This window comes from Theropithecus gelada, chromosome X (assembly GCF_003255815.1).
Source record: "Theropithecus gelada isolate Dixy chromosome X, Tgel_1.0, whole genome shotgun sequence".
In the NCBI taxonomy this organism is placed as follows: domain Eukaryota; kingdom Metazoa; phylum Chordata; class Mammalia; order Primates; family Cercopithecidae; genus Theropithecus; species Theropithecus gelada.
Genome location: NC_037689.1, coordinates 108,605,406 through 108,626,761, shown reverse-complemented (window position 1 = coordinate 108,626,761; position 21,356 = coordinate 108,605,406). Strand labels below are relative to the sequence as shown.

The 21,356-nt window shown below is 40.5% G+C and overlaps 1 protein-coding gene across 4 annotated transcripts in view; it reads left to right on the top strand.

The window, feature by feature from the left end:
- CHRDL1 (chordin like 1) overlaps positions 1-21,356 on the top strand; it is a 122,246-nt gene that overhangs the window by 87,628 nt on the left and 13,262 nt on the right. For all 4 annotated transcript variants that reach the window (XM_025373279.1, XM_025373278.1, XM_025373276.1 and 1 more), the window contains 3 exons: positions 7,823-7,890; positions 14,791-14,959; positions 19,647-19,856. In XM_025373279.1, coding sequence (XP_025229064.1) covers positions 7,823-7,890; positions 14,791-14,959; positions 19,647-19,856 — 447 coding nt within the window. The remainder of the gene's footprint in view (positions 1-7,822; positions 7,891-14,790; positions 14,960-19,646; positions 19,857-21,356) is intronic.

The window sequence follows — 21,356 nt, the reverse complement described above, 5'->3', positions numbered from 1 at the left end:
GGCAGGAAGTCCCCCCATTGTGTGTGTTTTGGTATTTCTCAAAGAGCTATTTGGTTAAAAATGCCAAGATCTTATATTGACAGCCCAAACAATAAAGTACTTCATTTGACAATAAAGTATTTTTTAAGAAAATAACTCTCTGATCCTTTTTATGGCTGTATAGTATTCCATGGTGTATATGTGCCACATTTTCTTTATCCAGTCTATCATTGATGGGCATTTGGGTTGGTTCCAAGTCTTTGCTATTGTGAACAGTGCTGCAATAAACATACGGGTGCATGTGTTTTTATAGTAGCATGATTTATAATCCATTGGGTATATGCCCAGTAATGGGATTGCTGGGTCAAATGGCATTTCTGGTTCTAGATCCTTGAGGAACTACCACACTGTCTTCCAAAATGGTTGAACTAATTTACACTCCCACCAACAGTGTAAAAGTGTTCCTGTTTCTCCACATCCTTTCCAGCATCTGTTGTTTCCTGACTTTTTAAGGATCACCATTCTAACTGGCATGAGATGGTATCTCATTGTGGTTTTGATTTGTACTTTTCTAATGACCAGTGATGATGAAATTTTTTTCATATGTTTGTGGGCCATATAAATGTCTTCTTTTGAGAATTGTGTGTTCATATCCTTTGCCCACTTTTTGATGGGGTTGTTTTTTTTTTTTCCTTATAAATTTGTTTAAGTTCCCTGTAGATTCTGGATATTAGCTCTTTGTTAGATGGGTAGATTGTAAAAATTTCCTCCCATTCTTTGGGTTGCCTGTTCACTCTGATGATAGTTTCTTTTGCTGTGAAGAAGCTCTTTAGTTTAATTAGATCCAATTTGTCTATTTTGGCTTTTGTTGCCATTGCTTTTGGTGTTTTAGTCATGAATTCTTTGCCTATGCCTGTGTCCTGAATGGTATTGCCTAGGTTTTCTTCTAGGATTTTTATGATTTTGGGTCTTACATTTAAGTCTTTAATCCATCTTGAGTTAATTTTTTTATGAGGTGTAAGGAAGGGGTCCAGTTTCAGTTTTCTGCATATGACTAGCCAATTTTCCCAGCACCGTTTATTAAATAGGGAATCTTTTCCCCTGTTGCTTGTTTTTGTCAGGTTTGTCAAACATTAGATGATTGTAGATATGTGGCATTATTTCTGAGGCCTCTGTTCTGTTCCATTGGTCTATATATCTGTTTTGGTACCAGTATCGTGCTGTTTTGGTTACTGTAGCCTTGTAATATAGTTTGAAGTCAGATAGCATGATGCCTCCAGCTTTGTTCCTTTTGCTTAGGATTGTCCTGGCTATATGGGCTCTTTTTGTTTCCATTTGAAATTTAAAGTAGTTTTTTCTAATTCTGTGTTTTACAGAACTGGCAGATTTCTTGTAGTGCTGTATATCATCATTGGAAGCTCAAATGCCTATCAATGGAGAATCCTTATACTAGTTTCCTTTTAAAGCTTCTTTCAAATTTCAACACACTTGCTCCCTCCCAGCAGAATTTATAGAATTAGATGTTTGGCAGAGGCTCCCTAAGGTCATCTGCTTCTACTCACTTCTTCATCTCCAGCTTTGGTATGGAGCACTGGCATTAAAGTGCTCCCCCATGGAACCCAGCACATGGTAAGGAGAGACTTCACAATGGGTTTATTCCTCCCTGCTGTCTTCCACTTTGCCCTGATTCTGCGGATTTCAACTTCTCCCTCAAAAAATACAGAGAATACTTCCCCTGTCTCAGGGATTTGTCTCATGTCCCTTTGCCTTATGATTAGAGTGACTATGTAATTTACCATCTCAACCAAGGCACATTTTGAAAGCAAGAGCTGCAATCTTAATAATTATGCCTGCCAGAAAAACAGGCAATAAAACTGGATGGTCTGAGATAAATCCACTCTATGGCTACCCTATTTATGTTGTCTTGTATGGTTCAAAAGTGGCCACATGCTGGCTTAGTTTTGCTCTCTGAGGCTTATCTTCATGGGTATCTCAGAATCTCATTGTACACTTAGTGCTTTTGAGAGAACAGGGTTTACTTCTCTGACTTGCTCAAGCCACCAGAGATTAATGGAAGCCATGGGAGTTAGAAACAGTCTGAATTTCAGCCTAGCTTTTGGCCACTTTTCAAATACTTGTTCTCCATTTCTCCCACTACCAGAAAGCCAACCCATTACAGCTTCATAGGGTACCACTCAGAGTATAGCTGAGGTTTGAATAAACAATACATGTGGCTTTTAAGGTTAAATGAATATTGTTTGACATACAGTACACTAGAGTTGTTTTTCATTTCGGTTCAAAAAATTGGTTAAAATTGTATCTTATTGCTTCTCGAAATTAACTAGGATCCATCTGTATCCATTAGAATCACTGTTTTTTGTTTGGTTTGGTTTTTTACAAAAAGCCTTGGCTGAATGAAAAAGCCTCCATCTCATTCAAGATAATTTTTCCAGTGATCAGACAAAAAGAGCAAAGAAACAGATTTTTTAGGGTATTGGTGCCTACTTTTTTTTCAAGATATAATATCTAAGATTGCAAACAGACATACCTATTTTCAGCTATCCAGATAGACCATACCCAGGTCTAGAGAACCACTTATAGCTTTATAAAATGTCAACATCTGAGAAGATAATTCCAGTTTAATTATGGGTTTAATTAAATAGAATAACTCAAATGTTAAAACCTTTAGCAGATACATTATAGACTTAACAGAACATTCAAGTTTAGAGAATGCAATTTTGATGACTTTGAAAGCTTGGAGACAACAGAAATGCTAACAGTCCCTAGTATTTAATATATATAATTTATAATGTATATAGTATATCTTACATGTAAGTATAGTGTATATATACATATATGTGTGTATTTATATACAGGTTAAATATCCCTTGTTGAAAATGCTTGGGACTGGAAGTATTTCAGATTTCCGATGCTTTTGGATTTTGGAATATTTGCATTGTACTTACCAGTTGTGCATCTATAATCTGAAAACCCCAAATCCAAAAATGCTCCAGTGAGAGTTTCCTTTGAGCATCGTCAGCACTCAAAAAATTTTGGAGCATTTTAGACTAGGGATACTAAAACCTGTATGATATATATATCATACAGGTTTAGTATGATATATATATCATACAGGTTTAGTATGATATATATTATATATCATACAGGTTTTGTGTGTGTGTGTGTGTGTGTGTGAAAATGAAATAGGGAATCTTTTCCCCCCTTGCTTGTTTTTGTCAGGTTTGTCAAAGATCAGATGGTTGATATATAGGCTCCATTAGTTTTTAATGAAGTGTTGAAATTTAGGTATGCATTCTTGTCTGCAAATGCTCATCAAATACACGTCACAACACACTCATCTGATTTGTGTTCCAGGGTATTAGTAGTCTGCTCCTATGCCTGATAGTGAGTTGCCTCCCTGATTTGCCATCTTACCTCCCTGCTCATTTGTAACAGGGGCTACGTGCTTCTATAATGCTTTGAGATCCTGACTGGACTATAAGTATTTAAAGACACTCTTTAATTAAAATCCTTTTAAAAACTCTAGGGTATAAATTCAATAAACTGAACTTCTCAGAAGGCCAGCTAAGTAAACATTTTATGTCAATACCAATCATCAAATCTACATTTTAAAAGGACATTTGATGAAGAGAGCTAGTCTATCGTTTTTCTTTTGCAACTTGTTTTCTCCCTTTTGACTACTTAAATTAGGCTTGAAACCACATTATATAGCTTTTACATTTTGTTTTGCCATTTGCTGGTAAATCTTTACTGGTTTCCATTCTTCTCTCTAGTCCCGTATTTTATTTGGCCCAGCCCCACTACTGCCCACTGAAACAAAGGGGACAGGTAAATCTAAGCTCATCCCTGCCCAATCACTGTCCCCAGCTCTCCAGATTTGCAACCCAAGAGTTGTCAGATACTGATTTCCCCTTTGCCTTCTTTCCCCATCATCAAATCTTCCTTCAGGGTCTCATCAGTTTCTTTTTATCTGTAGGAGTCTCATTCAGTCCTTCTTGTGTGCACAGATGCTCATGGCCTATTACATATTACTATAGCAGCTTCCTGTATCGCCTCCCAGATTCGAGTTACTCCCCAACTAGTCTGCACTCCATTGCCAGAATGGGCTTCCACAAATATCATTTTTACCATAGAAACCCCTACAAAAAAATTGTCAACAGAATCAAATGTGAATTCTTCAGCCTTTTACAAAATTATATGTTTTTTCAAATTTTTACTGTTTACTTTTTAAAATTTAATTATTTTCTTAAAATTTTGTGGGTACATAATAGGCGTATATATTTATGAGGTACATACGTTTTGATGCAGGCATGCAATGTGAAATAAACACTTCATGGAGAATAGGGTGTCCATCCCCTCAAGCTTTTATCTTTTGAGTTACAAACAATCCAATTACACTCTTTACGTTATTTTAAAATGTACAAGTAAGTTATTATTGACTATAGTCACCCTATTGTGCTATCAAATAGTAGGTCCATGAAGCAATTATTTACTACCCCTATTTACCTCAACAACCCACCCCACTCTCATTCTCCCTCGCTCCCTCCTTCGCTCTCCTTCTTCCTTTCTCTCTACATGTTCAATTACCAGCGTAATTTATCTTGTTTTCATATCTGAAGTTTCTACTCAAGCCACACCTTGCTCGCTGTCTCCAGTAGGTGACTTGCTGTTTACAAAGCTCTGGTCCTTTGCCAGTGTCACTCCCTTTGGTTGAGGTACTCTCTGCCTGTATCACTGTCTGTTTATGCTGTACAGCATCTACTTCTAAAAATGTAACTTAATGGTTCTTTTAGGAAGCTTTCTACGATTACATCTGACTGAGCACTCCTCCCTTCAGTGTCGCCTAAGCATGTGTATTTCATTTGTATTTGCTTTTTGTGTGTGTTTTTAGGCTGTTTCCTATATTGATTTCCCATCACCTCCAACCTGGGTGTAAATATCCTGAGGGCAAGGGCCCAGCCTGATTTTTTCCTCTTTCTGCTGTAGTATCAGGCTCTTCACCCAAGAAGTGTTCAGTGCATGTTAACTGACTCTTGGGCATAATTTTCTAGTTATAAACATAGTTGAAATCATCTTTGTTTTACAGTAGTCAGTCAGGGTTTCTACAGAGTTCAGCTTGCAGTCTACCATCTTTACTCAGACATGGAATAAAACAGGCAGACAAGAGTATATCTACTATTGACCAAGCACTTAATTCTGTATCTTTTACTGCAGTTCAATTCAATACATATATTGAGCGCCTGATGTGTACCCAGCAATATGCTAAGTGCTCCAGCCTGGTTATTCACAAACTCCTGCATCCTTTAGAATCCCCTGAAAGGCTTGTCAAAACCCAGGATCACCAGCCCCCACCCTGAGTTTCTGACTTAGTGGGTATGGGTTGGGATCTGAAATTTGGCACTTCTAACAAGTTTCCAGGTGAAGCTGATACTGCTAGTCCAGGAAGCAGATTTTGAGAAGCAGTGGTCTAGGAGATACAGAGGTGGTCTAAGACATAATCTCTCATTCCAAGGAATTTACAGACTCTCTAGGGAGACAAGGAAAGTCCAGAAAACATTTAACAGTAATAAATATTGTACAGTGTTTTAGTATTTATTGATTTGGCAAATATTGAATAAGTACTAACTATGTCCCCAGCATTGCCCCAGATGCTGGGGTTACATCAATAAACACAATAGACAAAAATCCCTGCTGTCGTGGGGGGATTCTAATAGGGGAAAACAGACAATAAATAAAATATAAGAAATATGAGATAGTAATAAGTGCTAAGGAGAAAAAGCAAAGAGCAGGCATAAATATCAAATGGGCGTTGGAATTGTAGATAGGGTGGTCAGAGAAGGCCTCCCAGTTCCATCATTTGACAAGTATTTATTGAGCGACTGCTATGTATCAGGCATGGTTATAGATGATAGTGATATAGTAACACAGGTAATGAACCCTTTTCTTATGGAATGAACATACCTATTTGGGAGCCAGGTAACCTGGGGCTTTGGTGTTAATTCTCACAAACTCATTATTAGACTCTGAATGGCGACTTCCCCTCTCAGCCATGGTTTCTCCATCTGTTAAATGGAGCAGTTGGACAAAGTTATGCTTGATGTCCTCTATACTTCTAAAACTTCAGGACGCTTAGTCCTTTAGGCAATCAGAAATATCTAAGAGTGTTGGAAGAAGACTTTGTAGACGAGAGAAAACCTAAATGGTTTTCACAGGCATGGGGAAGCTATGGGGCATGGGAGATGGAGGGTAATTTCAGAAGAAGAATAACATGAGCTAAAGCACGGAAGCAACAATGGGAGTCCCGTGTTCAGTGAAGAGCAAATAGCTCAAAGGGTTCCCATTGTAGAGCAGCTGAGATCATTGGGTGGGAGGTAGGTGTTCAATAAAGATGAGGTAAGGGGTGATTGTAGAGAGTCTTGGTTGGGAACCCACTGAGGATTTTGATCAGGGAATGACACGATTATACAATCAAAGTGGTGTTTTACTGTTTTACGAAGATTAACCTAGAACTAGTTAAATCTTCAACATTCATTATTTTTTCATCAGATAATGTTTGAATTATGAAGATTCACAGCTATACTTTGTTATAAGTCACTGCCTGATTCTAATATTGCTATCAAACTAATGTTTAGGTCGTTTTCAAGCCCTAAAAGCCTATGATACTACGTAATCTCCCCTAACACTACTACCACATGCTTGAACCGGTAACATGTTACTCTTTGTGTGTGTGTGTGTGACAGGATCTGGCTCTGTTGCCCAGGTTGGAGTTCAGTAGCATCATCTCAGCTCACTGCAACCTCCACTTGCCAAGCTCAAAACAGTTCTTCTACCTCAGCCTCCCAAGTAGCTAGGACTATGGGTACACACCACCATGCCCGGCTAGTTTTTGTATTTTTTGTAGAGACAGGGTCTCCCTGTGTTGCCCAGGCTGGTCTCAAACTCCTGAGCTCAAGCGATCTGCCTGCTTCAGCCTCCCAAAGTGCTGGGATTAAAGGCATGACCCACTGCACCCGGCCTGTTACTCTTATGAAGGCTTGAGAGAGTAATCAGAATAGAAAATTCTTAGTACTTACACTTTTTGGTGTTCCTGGTTATCTTATAAAATATTTGTTGAATATTAGGTTTATCTTCAGCCATATGTACAATTTAAATGGTACTCATTTCAAGTGATGCAAACATCTCTAAGACAAGGCTCTTCCCATTCGCTTGCTTGGTCATAAGTAACACAAGAGCAATATTCCTGGAAATTATCCTCTTGTTTTTTAATTAGCTGAGGTATATCCACATCTCTTGTGTGTTCATTGCTCTAGAAGCTGAAAGTAGAATATTCTTCTTATAAGCAGTTACTTTGGAAGATAATGATAAGGAGTTCTCTGTCCAAAGAGTGGGTCATGTAGACCTAGAGAAAGGTGTGTCATAAGAAATTATGACAGATCAAATCCTCAAAACTCATTGTTTAATGGTAGTTTAAACAAAAGTTAAATATGACCTACAAAATACTTAACTGTCATGAAGTAAAATGAGCAAAAGTGACAATGATGGCTAAATTAGGTGGAAAGTGATTATTTTCCTTTCATTTTCCAAATTCTGCATAATGTTGCTAGGTCATCTATTTAGAAAGTGGCAACTTTCTTCAGAGTTGTTTTGAAAAATGAGGCACACCCAGAGAAATCTTTCACAACCGCTTTTTGAAGGACAGCCACAAAAGCAAAAACACTTCGAGAACTTTGGGATCATAGTATCAAAATGTTGCTGGGTCACAAGGGTGATAGCTTTCCCTTCTATGAATGTGATTTTCTCTTTATTTCTTTTTAATAAACAGGGGATGGAGAATTGTCATGGGAACATTCTGATGGTGATATCTTCCGACAGCCTGCCAACAGAGAAGCAGTAAGTGTGAATAGCTCAAATAATTCAACACTCCACAGCATCAGGCCAAGCTTTCCTCTCCCCATGGCTACTATTCTAGCAAATCCAAAAAAAAAAAAAAGACCCCGATTTCTAACACCATTTTTCTTCCCTTTTCTCAAAGTTTTGAATGTCATCACCAACTGGAAACCATTTAAGTACACTGTAAAATTGGTAACTGGAGGCAGGAAATGTGCACAAAGAAACCATAGCCCCAGCCCTTTGTCTAGGTCAGAAGTTGGTATTCTTTTAGGATGACTTGCCAAGTCTATGTATGTTCTCTAAGGAAGCCAGGTCACTCCTCCTGTCCTCAACAGTGAGGACCTTCTGTGGGGTTGTAAGATACAACCATCTTTTTGGTTGGATTTGGTAGGTACTTCAGATGTGTCCACATAAACTCTCTCCCAAGCCTTAGGCGCTCAGTCATGCAGTTGGAAGAGAGGAAAGGTAGCAGTCTGGATTCTCCTCCCTTCAGCCTGGCAATGTCTCCCTTCTGTTCTCTGCACTAATCTCAGAATAAGCCTCACAAGTAGGCATCTTTCTATGTAAGTAATAGCATCTTTTGTTCTTTTGTATTTTGAAGTAATTTATAAACTAGAATTCCTCTCTAAAAATATATGTCTAGGCCGGGCGCGGTGGCTCAAGCCTGTAATCCCAGCACTTTGGGAGGCCGAGATGGGCGGATCATGAGGTCAGGAGATCGAGACCATCCTGGCTAATACGGTGAAACCCCGTCTCTACTAAAAAATACAAAAAACTAGCCGGGCGAAGTGGCGGGTGCCTGTAGTCCCAGCTACTTGGGAGGCTGAGGCAGGAGAATGGCGTGAACCCGAGAGGAGGAGCTTGCAGTGAGCTGAGATCCGGCCACTGCACTCCAGCCTGGGTGACAGAGCAAGACTCCGTCTCAAAAAAAAAAAAAAAAAAAAAAAAAAAATATATATATATATATATATATATATGTCTAAGAAGAGTTACACTTCAAATTTCTTAAAATCCGAAAAGGAGATGTTCCAATTCAAAGAATGTATCATACAAAATGCACAGTGGTGACCATTGCACATAAATAGGTATTCATCACATCCTTGTACAAAAAAAGTATGCAAGGACATTCATTGCATTGTTGTTTTCATAAAAGCAAAACAAATGGAGACAACCTAAATGTCTACTATGGACTTGGTGTGTACATCCAATTAATGGGACACTGTACAATTGTTAAAAAGAATATGGTACGTCTAAATGTAGTAAAGTGAATCGAGCTCCAAGATATATTAAGTAACAAAACAAGGTGCAGAATCAAATTTTACACTACCACTTCTTTATGTAAAAATTGTATGTGCATGTATATAAATGTATATAAACCAATCTGGAAGGTCACATACCAACATGTCAGGTGTGCTAATCTTAAAAGAGTAGAAGCAGGCAGGTGGAAAGGTAGATTTTGACTCTTTATATTTTCTGTATAATCTGATATTTTCCCATAAGCATCAATTATTTTTGTAATAAAATATAATCGATTTTCTAAAACCTTAGAACATCACAGCAAATATTGTATATAAGGCAGGAGTCCAGGGAATTACAGGGCAAGCCTGAGGATATTGAGCATATGAAGAAGGTGTTGATAGGGGATGCAGTAGAATGACTCATACGAACATCACAGTGCTGCTGAGGCTGGGCTTCCCGGTCATCACATGGGCCACTTCTGACTTGCATGCTCCCAGCTTGCCAACACCCAACCCAAAGATTAAGCAGTGAGATGGAACCATTTCTATTTGTCTTACTGTCTATCAGTATTATTTTCTGGACACTGCTGTTTCTGAATAGTTGCAGAAGAATTGGGGAGAAGGGGTTTGGAGAACAGTACTCTGGAACTCTCAAAAAATCAGCATCCTGCAAGAGAGGGTGGGCTTCCCTGTTTGCTGGTTAATATAAACCCTGAGGAAAGATGTTCTCCATGCAACTCTATCTGCTTTATAGTAAGTGAGATTCCTTCCAGAGCCTGACAGGAGATGATGTCAGTCTCAGTTTTCTGTGTTGTGTGTTCCTCTTCTTCTCAGCCCCGATTTTTTATTGTGGTAGGAAGTTGAGCGTGGCTGAATTAGTGACTGTCAACCAGATGTCATTCTAAAACAAATTTAGGGTTCAGTCACCTTAAGCTATGTGGCTTATTCCCTGAGAGGCCCCCACACTAAGCACTGTGGCCACCTTAGCAGTCTTGCTGGTAATGCCATGAATTAGCCTTTCTTCTTGACTTCATTTTACACTGTCCTCAACTCCAACGCTTATCTTTCAGCTTCATTGGCAGGCCTAGTGATAGTACTTCCTGTAGCAAAAAAGGTCAGGTACAGAATGTGGGCCCTTGAAATAGTTGTTGATTTTCAAAGTTCAAGACCTATCTTTAGAAACAAACATTTGGGCCTGGTAGACCAAAATGGCCATATGGTTTCACTTTATTATAAATAAATATTTTCCTTTGTTCTGAAAGGGATAGATATTGTGGGATATGATTTGAATAATAAATAGCATCTGTAGTAATGGAAAAATATATACCTGGCGCGTAGTAGTCACCCAATAAATAAGTGTTGAATGAATGGGTGTGGGAGGTGGCGTAAAATGTGTGTGATGGTATAGTGGGGAGGGGGCTCCTCATTAATTTTAATGCACAGGAATTTGTCTCAAATCAGAAATAAACTCCAAATTTGTTGTTTGCTCTTGACCAGCCTAAAATGAGAAAATAGGAGAATCCCTTCTGAATATCCTTTGCAGGCCCAACTTCCTCAGGGGAAGAAGAAAAGGCAGCCCTAACAACACATTTCCTATCCAGTAGACTGTCCTTTTCGTAAACTGTTCCTATTTACCCCAAACCAGCAAAACCTCTGTTCAACAGAAATACAGCTGACTGGTTTCTTTTGCCAAGTGGTCTGAAAACCATCAGCTTAGCAAGTTTTATGAAGTACACAGGAAGGGGAACCAGTGGTTTAAATATGACCCCTTTGTAAAAACCTGAAACAGTTTTTGTTTGATTTCTAAGTTGTAATTTCTCATGAATTGGTCCTCCTGCCATTGATGGGGAGTATGTCTGCGCACGCGTGCACACGCTTGCGTGTGTGTGTGTGTGTGTGTGTGTGTGTGGAGTGGTGTGGTACGTGGGGAGGAAGAAGTAGGCACAGACTAGAAAGCCAAAACATGAAAGCATGGATAATTTTGTTTTGGACAACAGCCAAGCCCTGATTTTTGCCCCCAGTAGATTACATTGAAATGTACCATTTAAAAAAGTGAAAGGGTTTGGGATAGAAACAACATGAAACAGATAAAAATCCATGTCTCATTCACATTGTCAGAACAATGGTTTGGGACGGAAATTGGCCTAAGTGTCTTCCAGCCAGGGATAGTCCTAGGTTTGTAGTGATTAAGATACAATGTTTTAATGGCTGTATGGATTAGAATATATTCTGAAGCCGCTTTTTAAATTAAACTTTTTTATTTTGAGATAACTATAGATTCACTTGCAGTTGTAGGAGATAATACAGAGAGATCCCATATTCCCTTTGCCCAGCTTCCCCAAATGGTAACATCTTGAAAATCTATAGTACAATATCACGAACATGAGGGCCCTTTCTGGACCCTGATGTTTTCTTGTCTGCACCAATAAAACTCTTACATTGTAGACTTTAGAACATGAAATTCCTGGAGAGCCTCTACAATAGTGGGGATTTTTCAACACCAGAAAAGAATTGTTTTAGAGCCACCTCTGAAGCCTGAAATATTTTTCAGTCTTTCAAGTAAGTAAATCAAAAAATACCAAAATACTGAGCAAAATAAAAGATCATAGCTATATGGTCATTTCTAACTGGTTTTGACCTGCTCTCTCAAGCAGCCTATTTGCAGCTAATTTTTAAGATAAGCTCCAATTTCGCTTACTTCAGGGCATTAATAACCTTTTTCTCCTTTGCTCTGAGTTACAAGGTCAGAATGGCCCCTCATAAGTCTCTTTCATTTGTTTACGGGAGGAACTCTTAAAAGAACCATTACCCTTAAATCAAAGTCGCACACCGCCACCACCCACTCCAGCCCCCAAACAGAAGATCCTTTATGTCAGTGATTCCCAACCTTGGCTTCAAACCAGAGACTCTTGGGGAGTATATAAAAATCCTAATGCCCAGGCCTTCCCCCAAACCACTTATATAAGGATCCCTCGGAGTGGGACCCAGGTATGAGTATTTTTTACAGCTCACCAGGTAATTTTAGTGTATAGCCAAAGTGGAGTATGTGGTATATGTGGTGGTGAACATTGTAGCTGAATGAACTTCCGTATCTGAAAGAACTTGTCTTTGGAGCAGCTTTTAGTCAGATGGTTATAGACCACTGAGTTTGACTGGACATTCTCTCTTCCACTTTCTCCTTCTTCTCCTTCTCTTCCTCCTTCTGTTCATCTTCCCCCCCACTTCTACCATCTCCAAAAACTCAATCTTCGTAGTCATCTTGAATAAACTGCCTCTCCTCCCTGGCTTCACTTTGTAAAACAAAAGACTTCAACAAGATTAGGTTCTAGGGGACTGACTGGTCTACAATAGGGTCTGTGATCAAAATTCTTGAGGATTTTTTTTTTTTTTTTTTTTGAGACGGAGTCTGGCTCTGTCGCCCAGACTGGAGTGCAGTGGCCGGATCTCAGCTCACTGCAAGCTCCGCCTCCCGGGTTTACGCCATTCTCCTGCCTCAGCCTCCCGCGTAGCTGGGACTACAGGTGCCCGCCACATCGTCCGGCTAGTTTTTTGTATTTTTTTGAGTAGAGACGGGGTTTCAACGTGTTAGCCAGGATGGTCTCGATCTCCTGACCTCGTGATCCGCCCATCTCGGCCTCCCAAAGTGCTGGGATTACAGGCTTGAGCCACCGCGCCCGGCCGAGGATTTTTTTTTTCGTCATGATCATTGTCCTACCATTATGATATGTCCCAGGTCTGAGACGCTGGTGCTAAAGAATAGCTTTTTATTTTGTGTTCACCATCATGAGTCAGAGAACTTCTTGTACTTGCAGCTTATCCTAGGTCAACAACCTTCCCTCTCCAATTCTATCCCAGTCTAACTGCTTCTTTTTAGGATCAGTGGGACACCAACCAGCCAAACTGTCCTCTCTGTGTTCCTTTGGCAAAACTTTGCCAAACTTCAAAAAGGACAGAGCAACCTGTAATGGCCTTTGTGGAATGTGAGCAATGATGGCAGAGAAGTACGAGCCATTGTGGGAATGAGGAATATTTGCACTGAGAATCCTATCCATGTGCATGAAAACAAATTGATGCAGATTCTTATTTGTGTGAATTTTGATAGCAATGCACCAGCGTAGGCTCCTCTTAGATAGAGAGAATAATGTTGTCTTTCAAAAGGCTAAAAACAGTCCTCTTACTTCAGCTCCTGTTTACTCTCCCTTTACCCTACCAGTGGCCCCTTCCTGCCAGGAGAGCAATAATAGTTCCCAAAGCAAAATTTGCAACATGTGTGTCTGGCCCATAACTTTAATCAGTGTTTTATGGGATGATATGGTCAGGGGACCCCATAACTATCTTCCCAAGTTTCCTCACTATTTCTGTCACTGAATATAAAGATCTTCCTTTTCAATTGCCTGTGAAAGATTTTTTTAATGGGTTCCCCCTCCTTCACCCCTAACAATTGCGTACAAAATACAATTAATCTTACTTGGCTTTAAGCCTTAAGGTTCCATTCTTCATTCATTTCATCTTCTTCTACCCCCAGCCTACTTTAGCTTCTGGGAGAGGGGTGGGTAGCACAATAGTCTGGTCATCATGTGTGTTGAACCCTTGCTGAAAGATTGCTTGTATGACAAGACTCTAAGCTTTTCTTAGGTGCCAGTTTTGTTCACTCAACAAATATTTGATGAGCACCTTCTAGATGCCAGGCACTAAATTCTAGACACTGGAGATGTAGCAGTGAACAAAAAGTCCTTGATTTGTAGAGCTTACATGCCAATACTGTCGTGTACTATCAATTCTTCTATCTATAAAATACCTAGGGTATTTGTACTGTGCTGTATTATCTTATGCCATTACCTGTGTTTACAGTCTCAGTACATCTTATCAAGACTATACTCGAATCTCATCTTTTCCTCCTATCCAGTTCACCCAATGCATGATCAGGATTCAATGCTCTGAAACAGTTCCAATTACATTACTTCTCTAACTTAAAAAAAAAAAAAAAAAAAATCCCTCAAAGCCTTCTATGCCCTCACCTCTATTGCTTACCAAATAAAGTCTTCACCCCTTAGCCTGTAATTTAAAGTCCTCCATGATCTGGCTTCAACCCACTTTTGGAATGTTATCCTGCAACTGTTCCCTTTTATGGACTCGATGTTCTCCACTTCACCTTCTCAACTTGGAAACCTCTGCCTGGACTACTCCCCTTATACTCTGGCTGTAAAAAAGTCTACCCATCCTTCATGGCCCAGATCACAAACCCTCCCCAACTAGAAGCTCTCTCTTTCTCCTCCTGATTTGCGCAGGACTTCTTACTTCTTCTGCGGCCTCTATTTACATTCTGCCTTGCGTGCAGACTAATGTCTTAACTCTTAAACTGAAATGTGAGAGTCTTGGCAGCAGGAAGGACACTTTAACCTTTTTGGCTCTTTTCTCCCTAAGAAGTTTGCATGTGAATCTAGTCCTATCTTTTAGAAGAAGAGAGATAAACCTCAGCATGTTGCCAATGATGCTTTTACATGACCACATCCCTGTTTCTATTGGTGTAGGTGAGCATGCAGCTGAAATAAGAGCTCACCACTATAAATCAAAATTATTGAATGACTTCTAATGTGTATAACTTAATCTCTGTGATCTCATTGGTGGCTTTTGGATGAAAATTGTTCTTGTCATTTTACAGAGACATTCTTACCACCGCTCTCACTATGATCCTCCACCAAGCCGACAGGCTGGAGGTCTGTCCCGCTTTCCTGGGGCCAGAAGTCACCGCGGAGCTCTTATGGATTCCCAGCAAGCATCAGGAACCATTGTGCAAATTGTCATCAATAACAAACACAAGCATGGACAAGGTAAGGGGCATCCTTCTTTTGTATACTTCCACAACAGGGCCTCAGCAGCCCTGGTCTTTGCAGGGCTGGAGCTGGGAAAGGACTCTTTCTCCCAGGAATAGCCCATATTCACTTGTGGCTCATTTAGCATCAAGTCCATAAAGTGGGTATAGTCAGGTGACTCCAGGAGACTCTTTGGACTTCCTTAAATGCAGCCAAAAGAGCATAGTCTGGCCCCTTTTGTGCTTGTGAAACAGCCTCTTGTATTTTCTCAATTGTCCCTGGGGATTGTAGGTCATTTGGGAAAATTCCTTGGGTCTTTAACAGAAAGAGTGATTGTCTGTGTTTTAGTAGGGGACCCAACATTCAAAGGTACTCAGTGCCCAACATCACTGAAGCTCTTATCTATACCTTAGAAATAGCAATTCTCACACCTCAATGCACCCCAGATTATCCTGGGCTTCTCGTTAAAGATACATATTCCTGGCCCCACACTCAGATTCTGATTGAATATGTAGCATATGAGACTGTCCTTAGAAATGAGTAATCCAGGTGCAGTGGTTCATGCCTCCCAGCACTTTGGGAGGTTGAGGCAGGAGGATCACTCGAAGCCAGGGGTTCAAACTAGGCTGGACAACATAACAAGACTCTACAAAAAAAAATTTAATGAAAAAAAAAATTAGCCAAGTATGGTAGTGAGTGCTTGCAGTCCTAGCTACTTGGGAGGCTAAGACAGGAGGATCACTTGAGTCCAGGAGTTCAAGGTTACAGTGAGCTATGATTGTGCCATTACACTCCATCCTGGGTGACAAAGTGAGACCCTGTCTCTAAATTAAAAATTTTAAAAAGGTAAAAGAGTAATCCAGTGAGAAATCCCAAAACCACCTGGCTGAGCACCAGGAAGACTGATCAGGTTAAGACTGGCATGCTGTTCACTTAGTTGATCAACTGGCTACAACAGGCACCCACAGACTTCCATAGCTTCCAATTTCTTCTTGCACAGCATTTTCTGGCCTCCACCTGCTCCCTGCGCCCCCGCCCCGCCCCGCCAAACACGCACATACCAGTAGCAGGAGTCAGGGGAGGAGAAACTCAATCAAACAATTGACTGCTTCTTACTTTTTTAGGCCTCCTGTCAACTAGCTCGTTGGAGCAAGGGCTCAGCTGGTTCCTTTTATGAAACCACAAACATGTTTTGTTTCCTTTAAAGGGAAAACAAATCAAAAGCAGTTCTCTGAATGGGTTAAAAGCAATAAATTATTAAACCAAATGATTGAATAACATGGGTGAAAAACAATCCGTTACAAAGAACTCCTACCATAAATCTCAACAAAGCTAGTCAAGCCAAAGCTAGTTGATCACATCTGTTACTAGTTAGATGTAAATTTCAGATTACAGATAAAAAAATTAAATTGCTTTTGAAATTTGCAGGCTTAAAAAAATTCAAAATAAAACTGTTAATGGAAAATGGTGATGTATTAGAAGAATTGGAAATACTTACTATTGATCTGTGTTTGATTTGAATTTTATTATTTTTAAGTTCCAAGGATTTCTGATAAAAGTTTATGAAATAAGGAGGGAGAGTTAGGTTAAGATAGTTTGATTTTCAATTCTAAATTGCCTCCAATAGATTCCATTTGTTGTGAAAGTATTTCAAAGCTTTTTAAAGGTGTAGGGAAATGGATTTTGAAAATCCTAAATCCCACAATTTCCACAAGGTCTCTTTAATTTCAGAGCAGAGGCTCATCCCTTGATTTTCTCCATGGCCTACAAAAACCCCAGTTAGTTTACATTTATTCATTTGCCCCCACTGATTTGGATGCAACAGTTCTATTCTGACCTTTCTAATATAGTTCACTGAGGAATCACTTGTCCCCACCCCCAACTCCCAAGCTGGATGATTCAAAATCATCCTGAGAATTTTTTGGGTAAGGAGAGGGTTGTGTTTCCTTGTCGAGAATTAACCTCACCCCATTCCACTGCAGAGTTTGAGCTCTCACCCAGTCTAGACCATTCCTTTAGTCCAAATGTTCAGGGGAGAGGGAACCTAGCCATATAACACTGGGAGTCCTGCCTGCCCTGCTCAGCATGGGTCGTTCTTTTCCTTAGATCTCTTGCTAATAATGTGGTCCTCTGATATATCTACTTGGCTCCTTGTTAGCATCAAATAAGAAAAATGATAGGATGCCACCATTTTGAACTTGAATCCAGCCTAAATTTTCTTGAAGCATACTATATATCCACTTGATCACACTGTCTAGAAGGGAACATCACTGTTTGGGGAGAAAAAAAGAGGTAGGGGCAGGAAAGAGAACAGCACATCTGGCCTGTCTTGTGTGATCCTGTCCACAGCCCTGACCTCACAGTTGAGGTGTCAGCTCTCCATTTTGTCTCATTGTAATATTGTGAGCCACTCCAGTTTAGGTTATTGGAAATCTTTACATGGGTTGACCACTTAGAGTGTCCAGTATTCTAGCAGCTCTTGCAAAGGACAGGAAAAGGCAGCCAACATTATTCTTATATCTTAATGCGACTCAGTGGACTTGATGAGAAAGAGCCCAGTGATTCATCCTTCTGAGGCCATTGTCTTGCAGCCAAATCAGCCAATTCCTAGAAATGCCTCAAGTGGGACTATTTCTCCCCAACAGCCCAGCCTAAAGTGATACAACCCACCCTAGAGATGTTGTTGATTGGGATGCCCACAAGTTTCCCTGGGTGTGATGAGGTGATGGGAATAATCAGAAACACACTCAGTCCTAGTCATGACTTGAAATCTCCACAATGTCTCAGCACTCTCAAAAAAGGAGATAACTCATCCTCAGACTTCCCCATCTGCAGCCCTGTGCAGTTCTTATCTTGGAGCCTAGCTCCATGCCTTATAGTAGGAGCCAGATATATTTGGTGTTGATTTGCATAGAAAGATGCTCCTGTGGCCCCTTCCCTTTTTAGGCCCCTCAGCCTGCATCCCAGATGCTTGCTCCTTTTTTTGGGTGTGTCGGGGGAGGGGACAGGGTCTCACTATGTCACCCAGGCTGGAGTGCAATGGCGCCATCATGGCTCACTGCAGTCTCGACTTCCCGGGCCCAAGTGATCCTTCCACCTCAGCCTCCCAAGTAGCTGGGACTACAGGCATGCACTCCCACACCTGGCGATTTTCGTATTATTATTTTTGTAGAGACTGGGGTCTCTCTTTGTTTGCCAGCTGGTCTTGAACTCTTGGGCTCAAGGGATCCTCCTGCCTCGGCCTCCCAAAGTGTTGGGATTACAGGCAGGAGCCACCACACCCAGCCAGATGCTTGCTCTTTTAAGGCCCTTCAGAAGACATGGGGCCAATGACTTAACTTCCCACTTAACAAATGTCAGACTGCCAAAGGATATCTGTGAAGCAAGCAGTGATCAGCTGTAGCCAAATATCTATAGCCACTATGAGGTGGGAGACTGAGGAAACTGCCTGAAGATTAGAGGCATAAAAGGCTATCCTTTCACAAGTTACCCAGGAGGCCGGTTGGTCCTTTCTCAATCTTGACTTACCACCTTCCTTCCCACACCAAAGAGTGCCCAACACCATTAAGCTTCATACTTATATATGTTGGTGGATCAGACAGACTCATAGCATTTGACATTCTGAATGGATTTGCTTCAGGATCTGGAAGAAACTGTCCCTTTGGGAAGAGCAGTAATTTTTGCATCTAGCCTCCATGGAAAGCAAATCTCCCAAGGAAATTTTCATGCCTGGAAGCACATCCACTTGAGGCATACAAATTTTCTATAGAATTGAAAACACTAACATTACATTCTACTAGAGATAGAACTCTGCTTTCATGCATTCATTTATTCTCTCATATATATATAGCTGGGCTCGGTGGCTCACGCCTGTAATCCGAGCACTTTGGGAGGCAGGCGGATCACGAGGTCAGCAGATCGAGACCATCCTGGCTAACACGGTGAAACCCCGTCTCTACTAAAAATACAAAAAAAATTTAGCCTGGCGTGGTGGAGGGCACCTATAGTCCCAGGTACTTGGGAGGCTGAGGCAGGAGAATGGCGTGAACCCGGGAGGTGGAGCTTGCAGTAAGCCGAGATCGCACCACTGCACTCCAGTCTGGATGACAGAGCAAGGCTCCATCTCAAAAAAGAAATATATATATATATATATAGGCTGCGTGCGGTGCCTCATGCCTGAAATCTCAGCACTTTAGGAGTCTGAGGCAGGTGGATCTCTTGAGTCTCAGAGTTTGAGACCAGCCTGGGCAACACAGGGAGACCCCGTCTCTACAAAAATTAAAAAAAAAAAAAAAAAAGTAGCACAGCATGGTGGTGCATGGTAGTCCACTCGGGTGACTGAGGTGGAAGGATTGCCTCAGCCCGGGAAGACAAGGCTACAGTGAGCCACGATCACACTACTGCAGCCTGGGTGACAGAGCAAGATCCTGTCTCAAAATACATATATATATAGACTGCCTACTATGTGTGAGGCCATTTATAAGCATCCAGAAGCTGCTGCTGAAGAATTTGGAGAAACTGCTGTGAGTAGAATATGGCCCAAGCTGTTTTTTGGTCACAGATACTACTCGGTAAACATAGCCCCATGGCTATGACAAGAACAAAAGATGGTTGATGTGTTAAGTAGTTCAGGGCTTGGGTTCTGAATATAGGGTTCCATTTTAGCTCTTTAGCTTTTAATTGCTAATACTACATTCTCTTTCAGTGTGTGTTTCCAATGGAAAGACCTATTCTCATGGAGAGTCCTGGCACCCAAACCTCCGGGCATTTGGCATTGTGGAGTGTGTGCTATGTACTTGTAATGTCACCAAGCAAGAGTGTAAGAAAATCCACTGCCCTAATCGATACCCCTGCAAGTATCCTCAAAAAATAGATGGAAAGTGCTGCAAGGTGTGTCCAGGTAAAAAAGCAAAAGGTGCGTTGGTTGGAGGCCCTGCCTTTGGTTGACTGAGATTCCCACATAGTCTTTCTAAGCTTTCTTTGGGCATCAGAAATATAACCTTTCATATAATTATAATGATAATATTTCTAATAATAATGAATTTCATTCTCTCCTCTCTTGAAAGACTGAAAAGACAGTTGCTTGGAAGAAATTTACTACCCAGAAATATGCTTGTGTCTACCACACCTCTCATGTATCCCTGAGTGTTGAACTTACCTGCTTTTCTAAATAGTAGAGAATTTAGGCTATCATGTTGATTAGGAAGAACAGTAGCAGCTTTCATTTATATCACTATTAAACCCATCAAAGTACAATCACATCCATTTCCCTTTTAAGACAGGACAAGAGGCAGGTGAGTTAGAGTGGAAGGAGACCAGGTTCTGATCCAAGCCTAAGGTGTTGAGTGACCTTGGAGATGTGCCATATCCACTCTGAGCCTCATTAGCCTTATCTGTACAATTGAAAGTTTAGAAAAATTATCTGTAAGCTCCCTTCTAACACTAGAATCCTATAATTATATTGTTATTTATCTTTTAAAGATAAGAAAACTGAAGTACATAAAGTCAAATGACTTGCCCAGATTCATTCAACTAATCGATCATAAAACCAAGGCCTATAACCCAAGTCGCTTCCAGCCCATTGTTTTTTCTATGCCAATAGAAAATATTGACTGATAAAAAAAGACAAGTTAATTATTTAAATTGTAGTTTTTAAAACATGAGCTAAATAAAATATTTTTTTTATCATTGATTGATACTAGGATTTATCAATCCCTAATAATGGGGTTGACAGAATATAGGATGGGTAATCAAGCATTCTGTCTCTGGTGTGCCACAGGTTTCCTGTGTGATCTATAACAAGTCACTTCACCCCTCTGAGCTTCAGTTTCCTTCTTTGCAAAATGAGAGGGTCAGAGTAGATTTTTTGGGGGGCCCTTACAGCTCCAGCATTCTAAGAGTCAATGATTTAGTCAATCCCAGGCACATGAATTTATCATTTTTTATGCTTTCTGCAAAGCATTTTTATAAACAGAGATGAAAATTCAAACATTTTAAAAAGCAGGTAGAGAGCTAAATTATATACTTCTTCAACTTAGTTCCTCATGACTAGAAGGCAAACATGCCCTGAATCAATGTATATTTTTTGAGCATTTTCCAGCAGGCCAGTGGTACTCAAACTTGTCTAAATATTGGAACCCCTTGGAGAGCTTCTACATATACCTGTGTCCCATCCCCAGAGACTATAATTTAGTTGATTTGAGGTATGGCCTGGGCTGTGGCATTGTTAAAAGATCCCAAAGTGAACATTATGTGCAGAAAAGTTTGAGAACTACTGCTGTAGGCCCAGGGTCATTTATGGTCTTGCTACTCAAAGTGTGGTTTATGGACTGGCAACAGCTAGGAGCTGGTTAAAAATGTTGACTCTCAGGCCCCCACTCAAGACCTACTACATCATAATCTGCATTTTAACAAG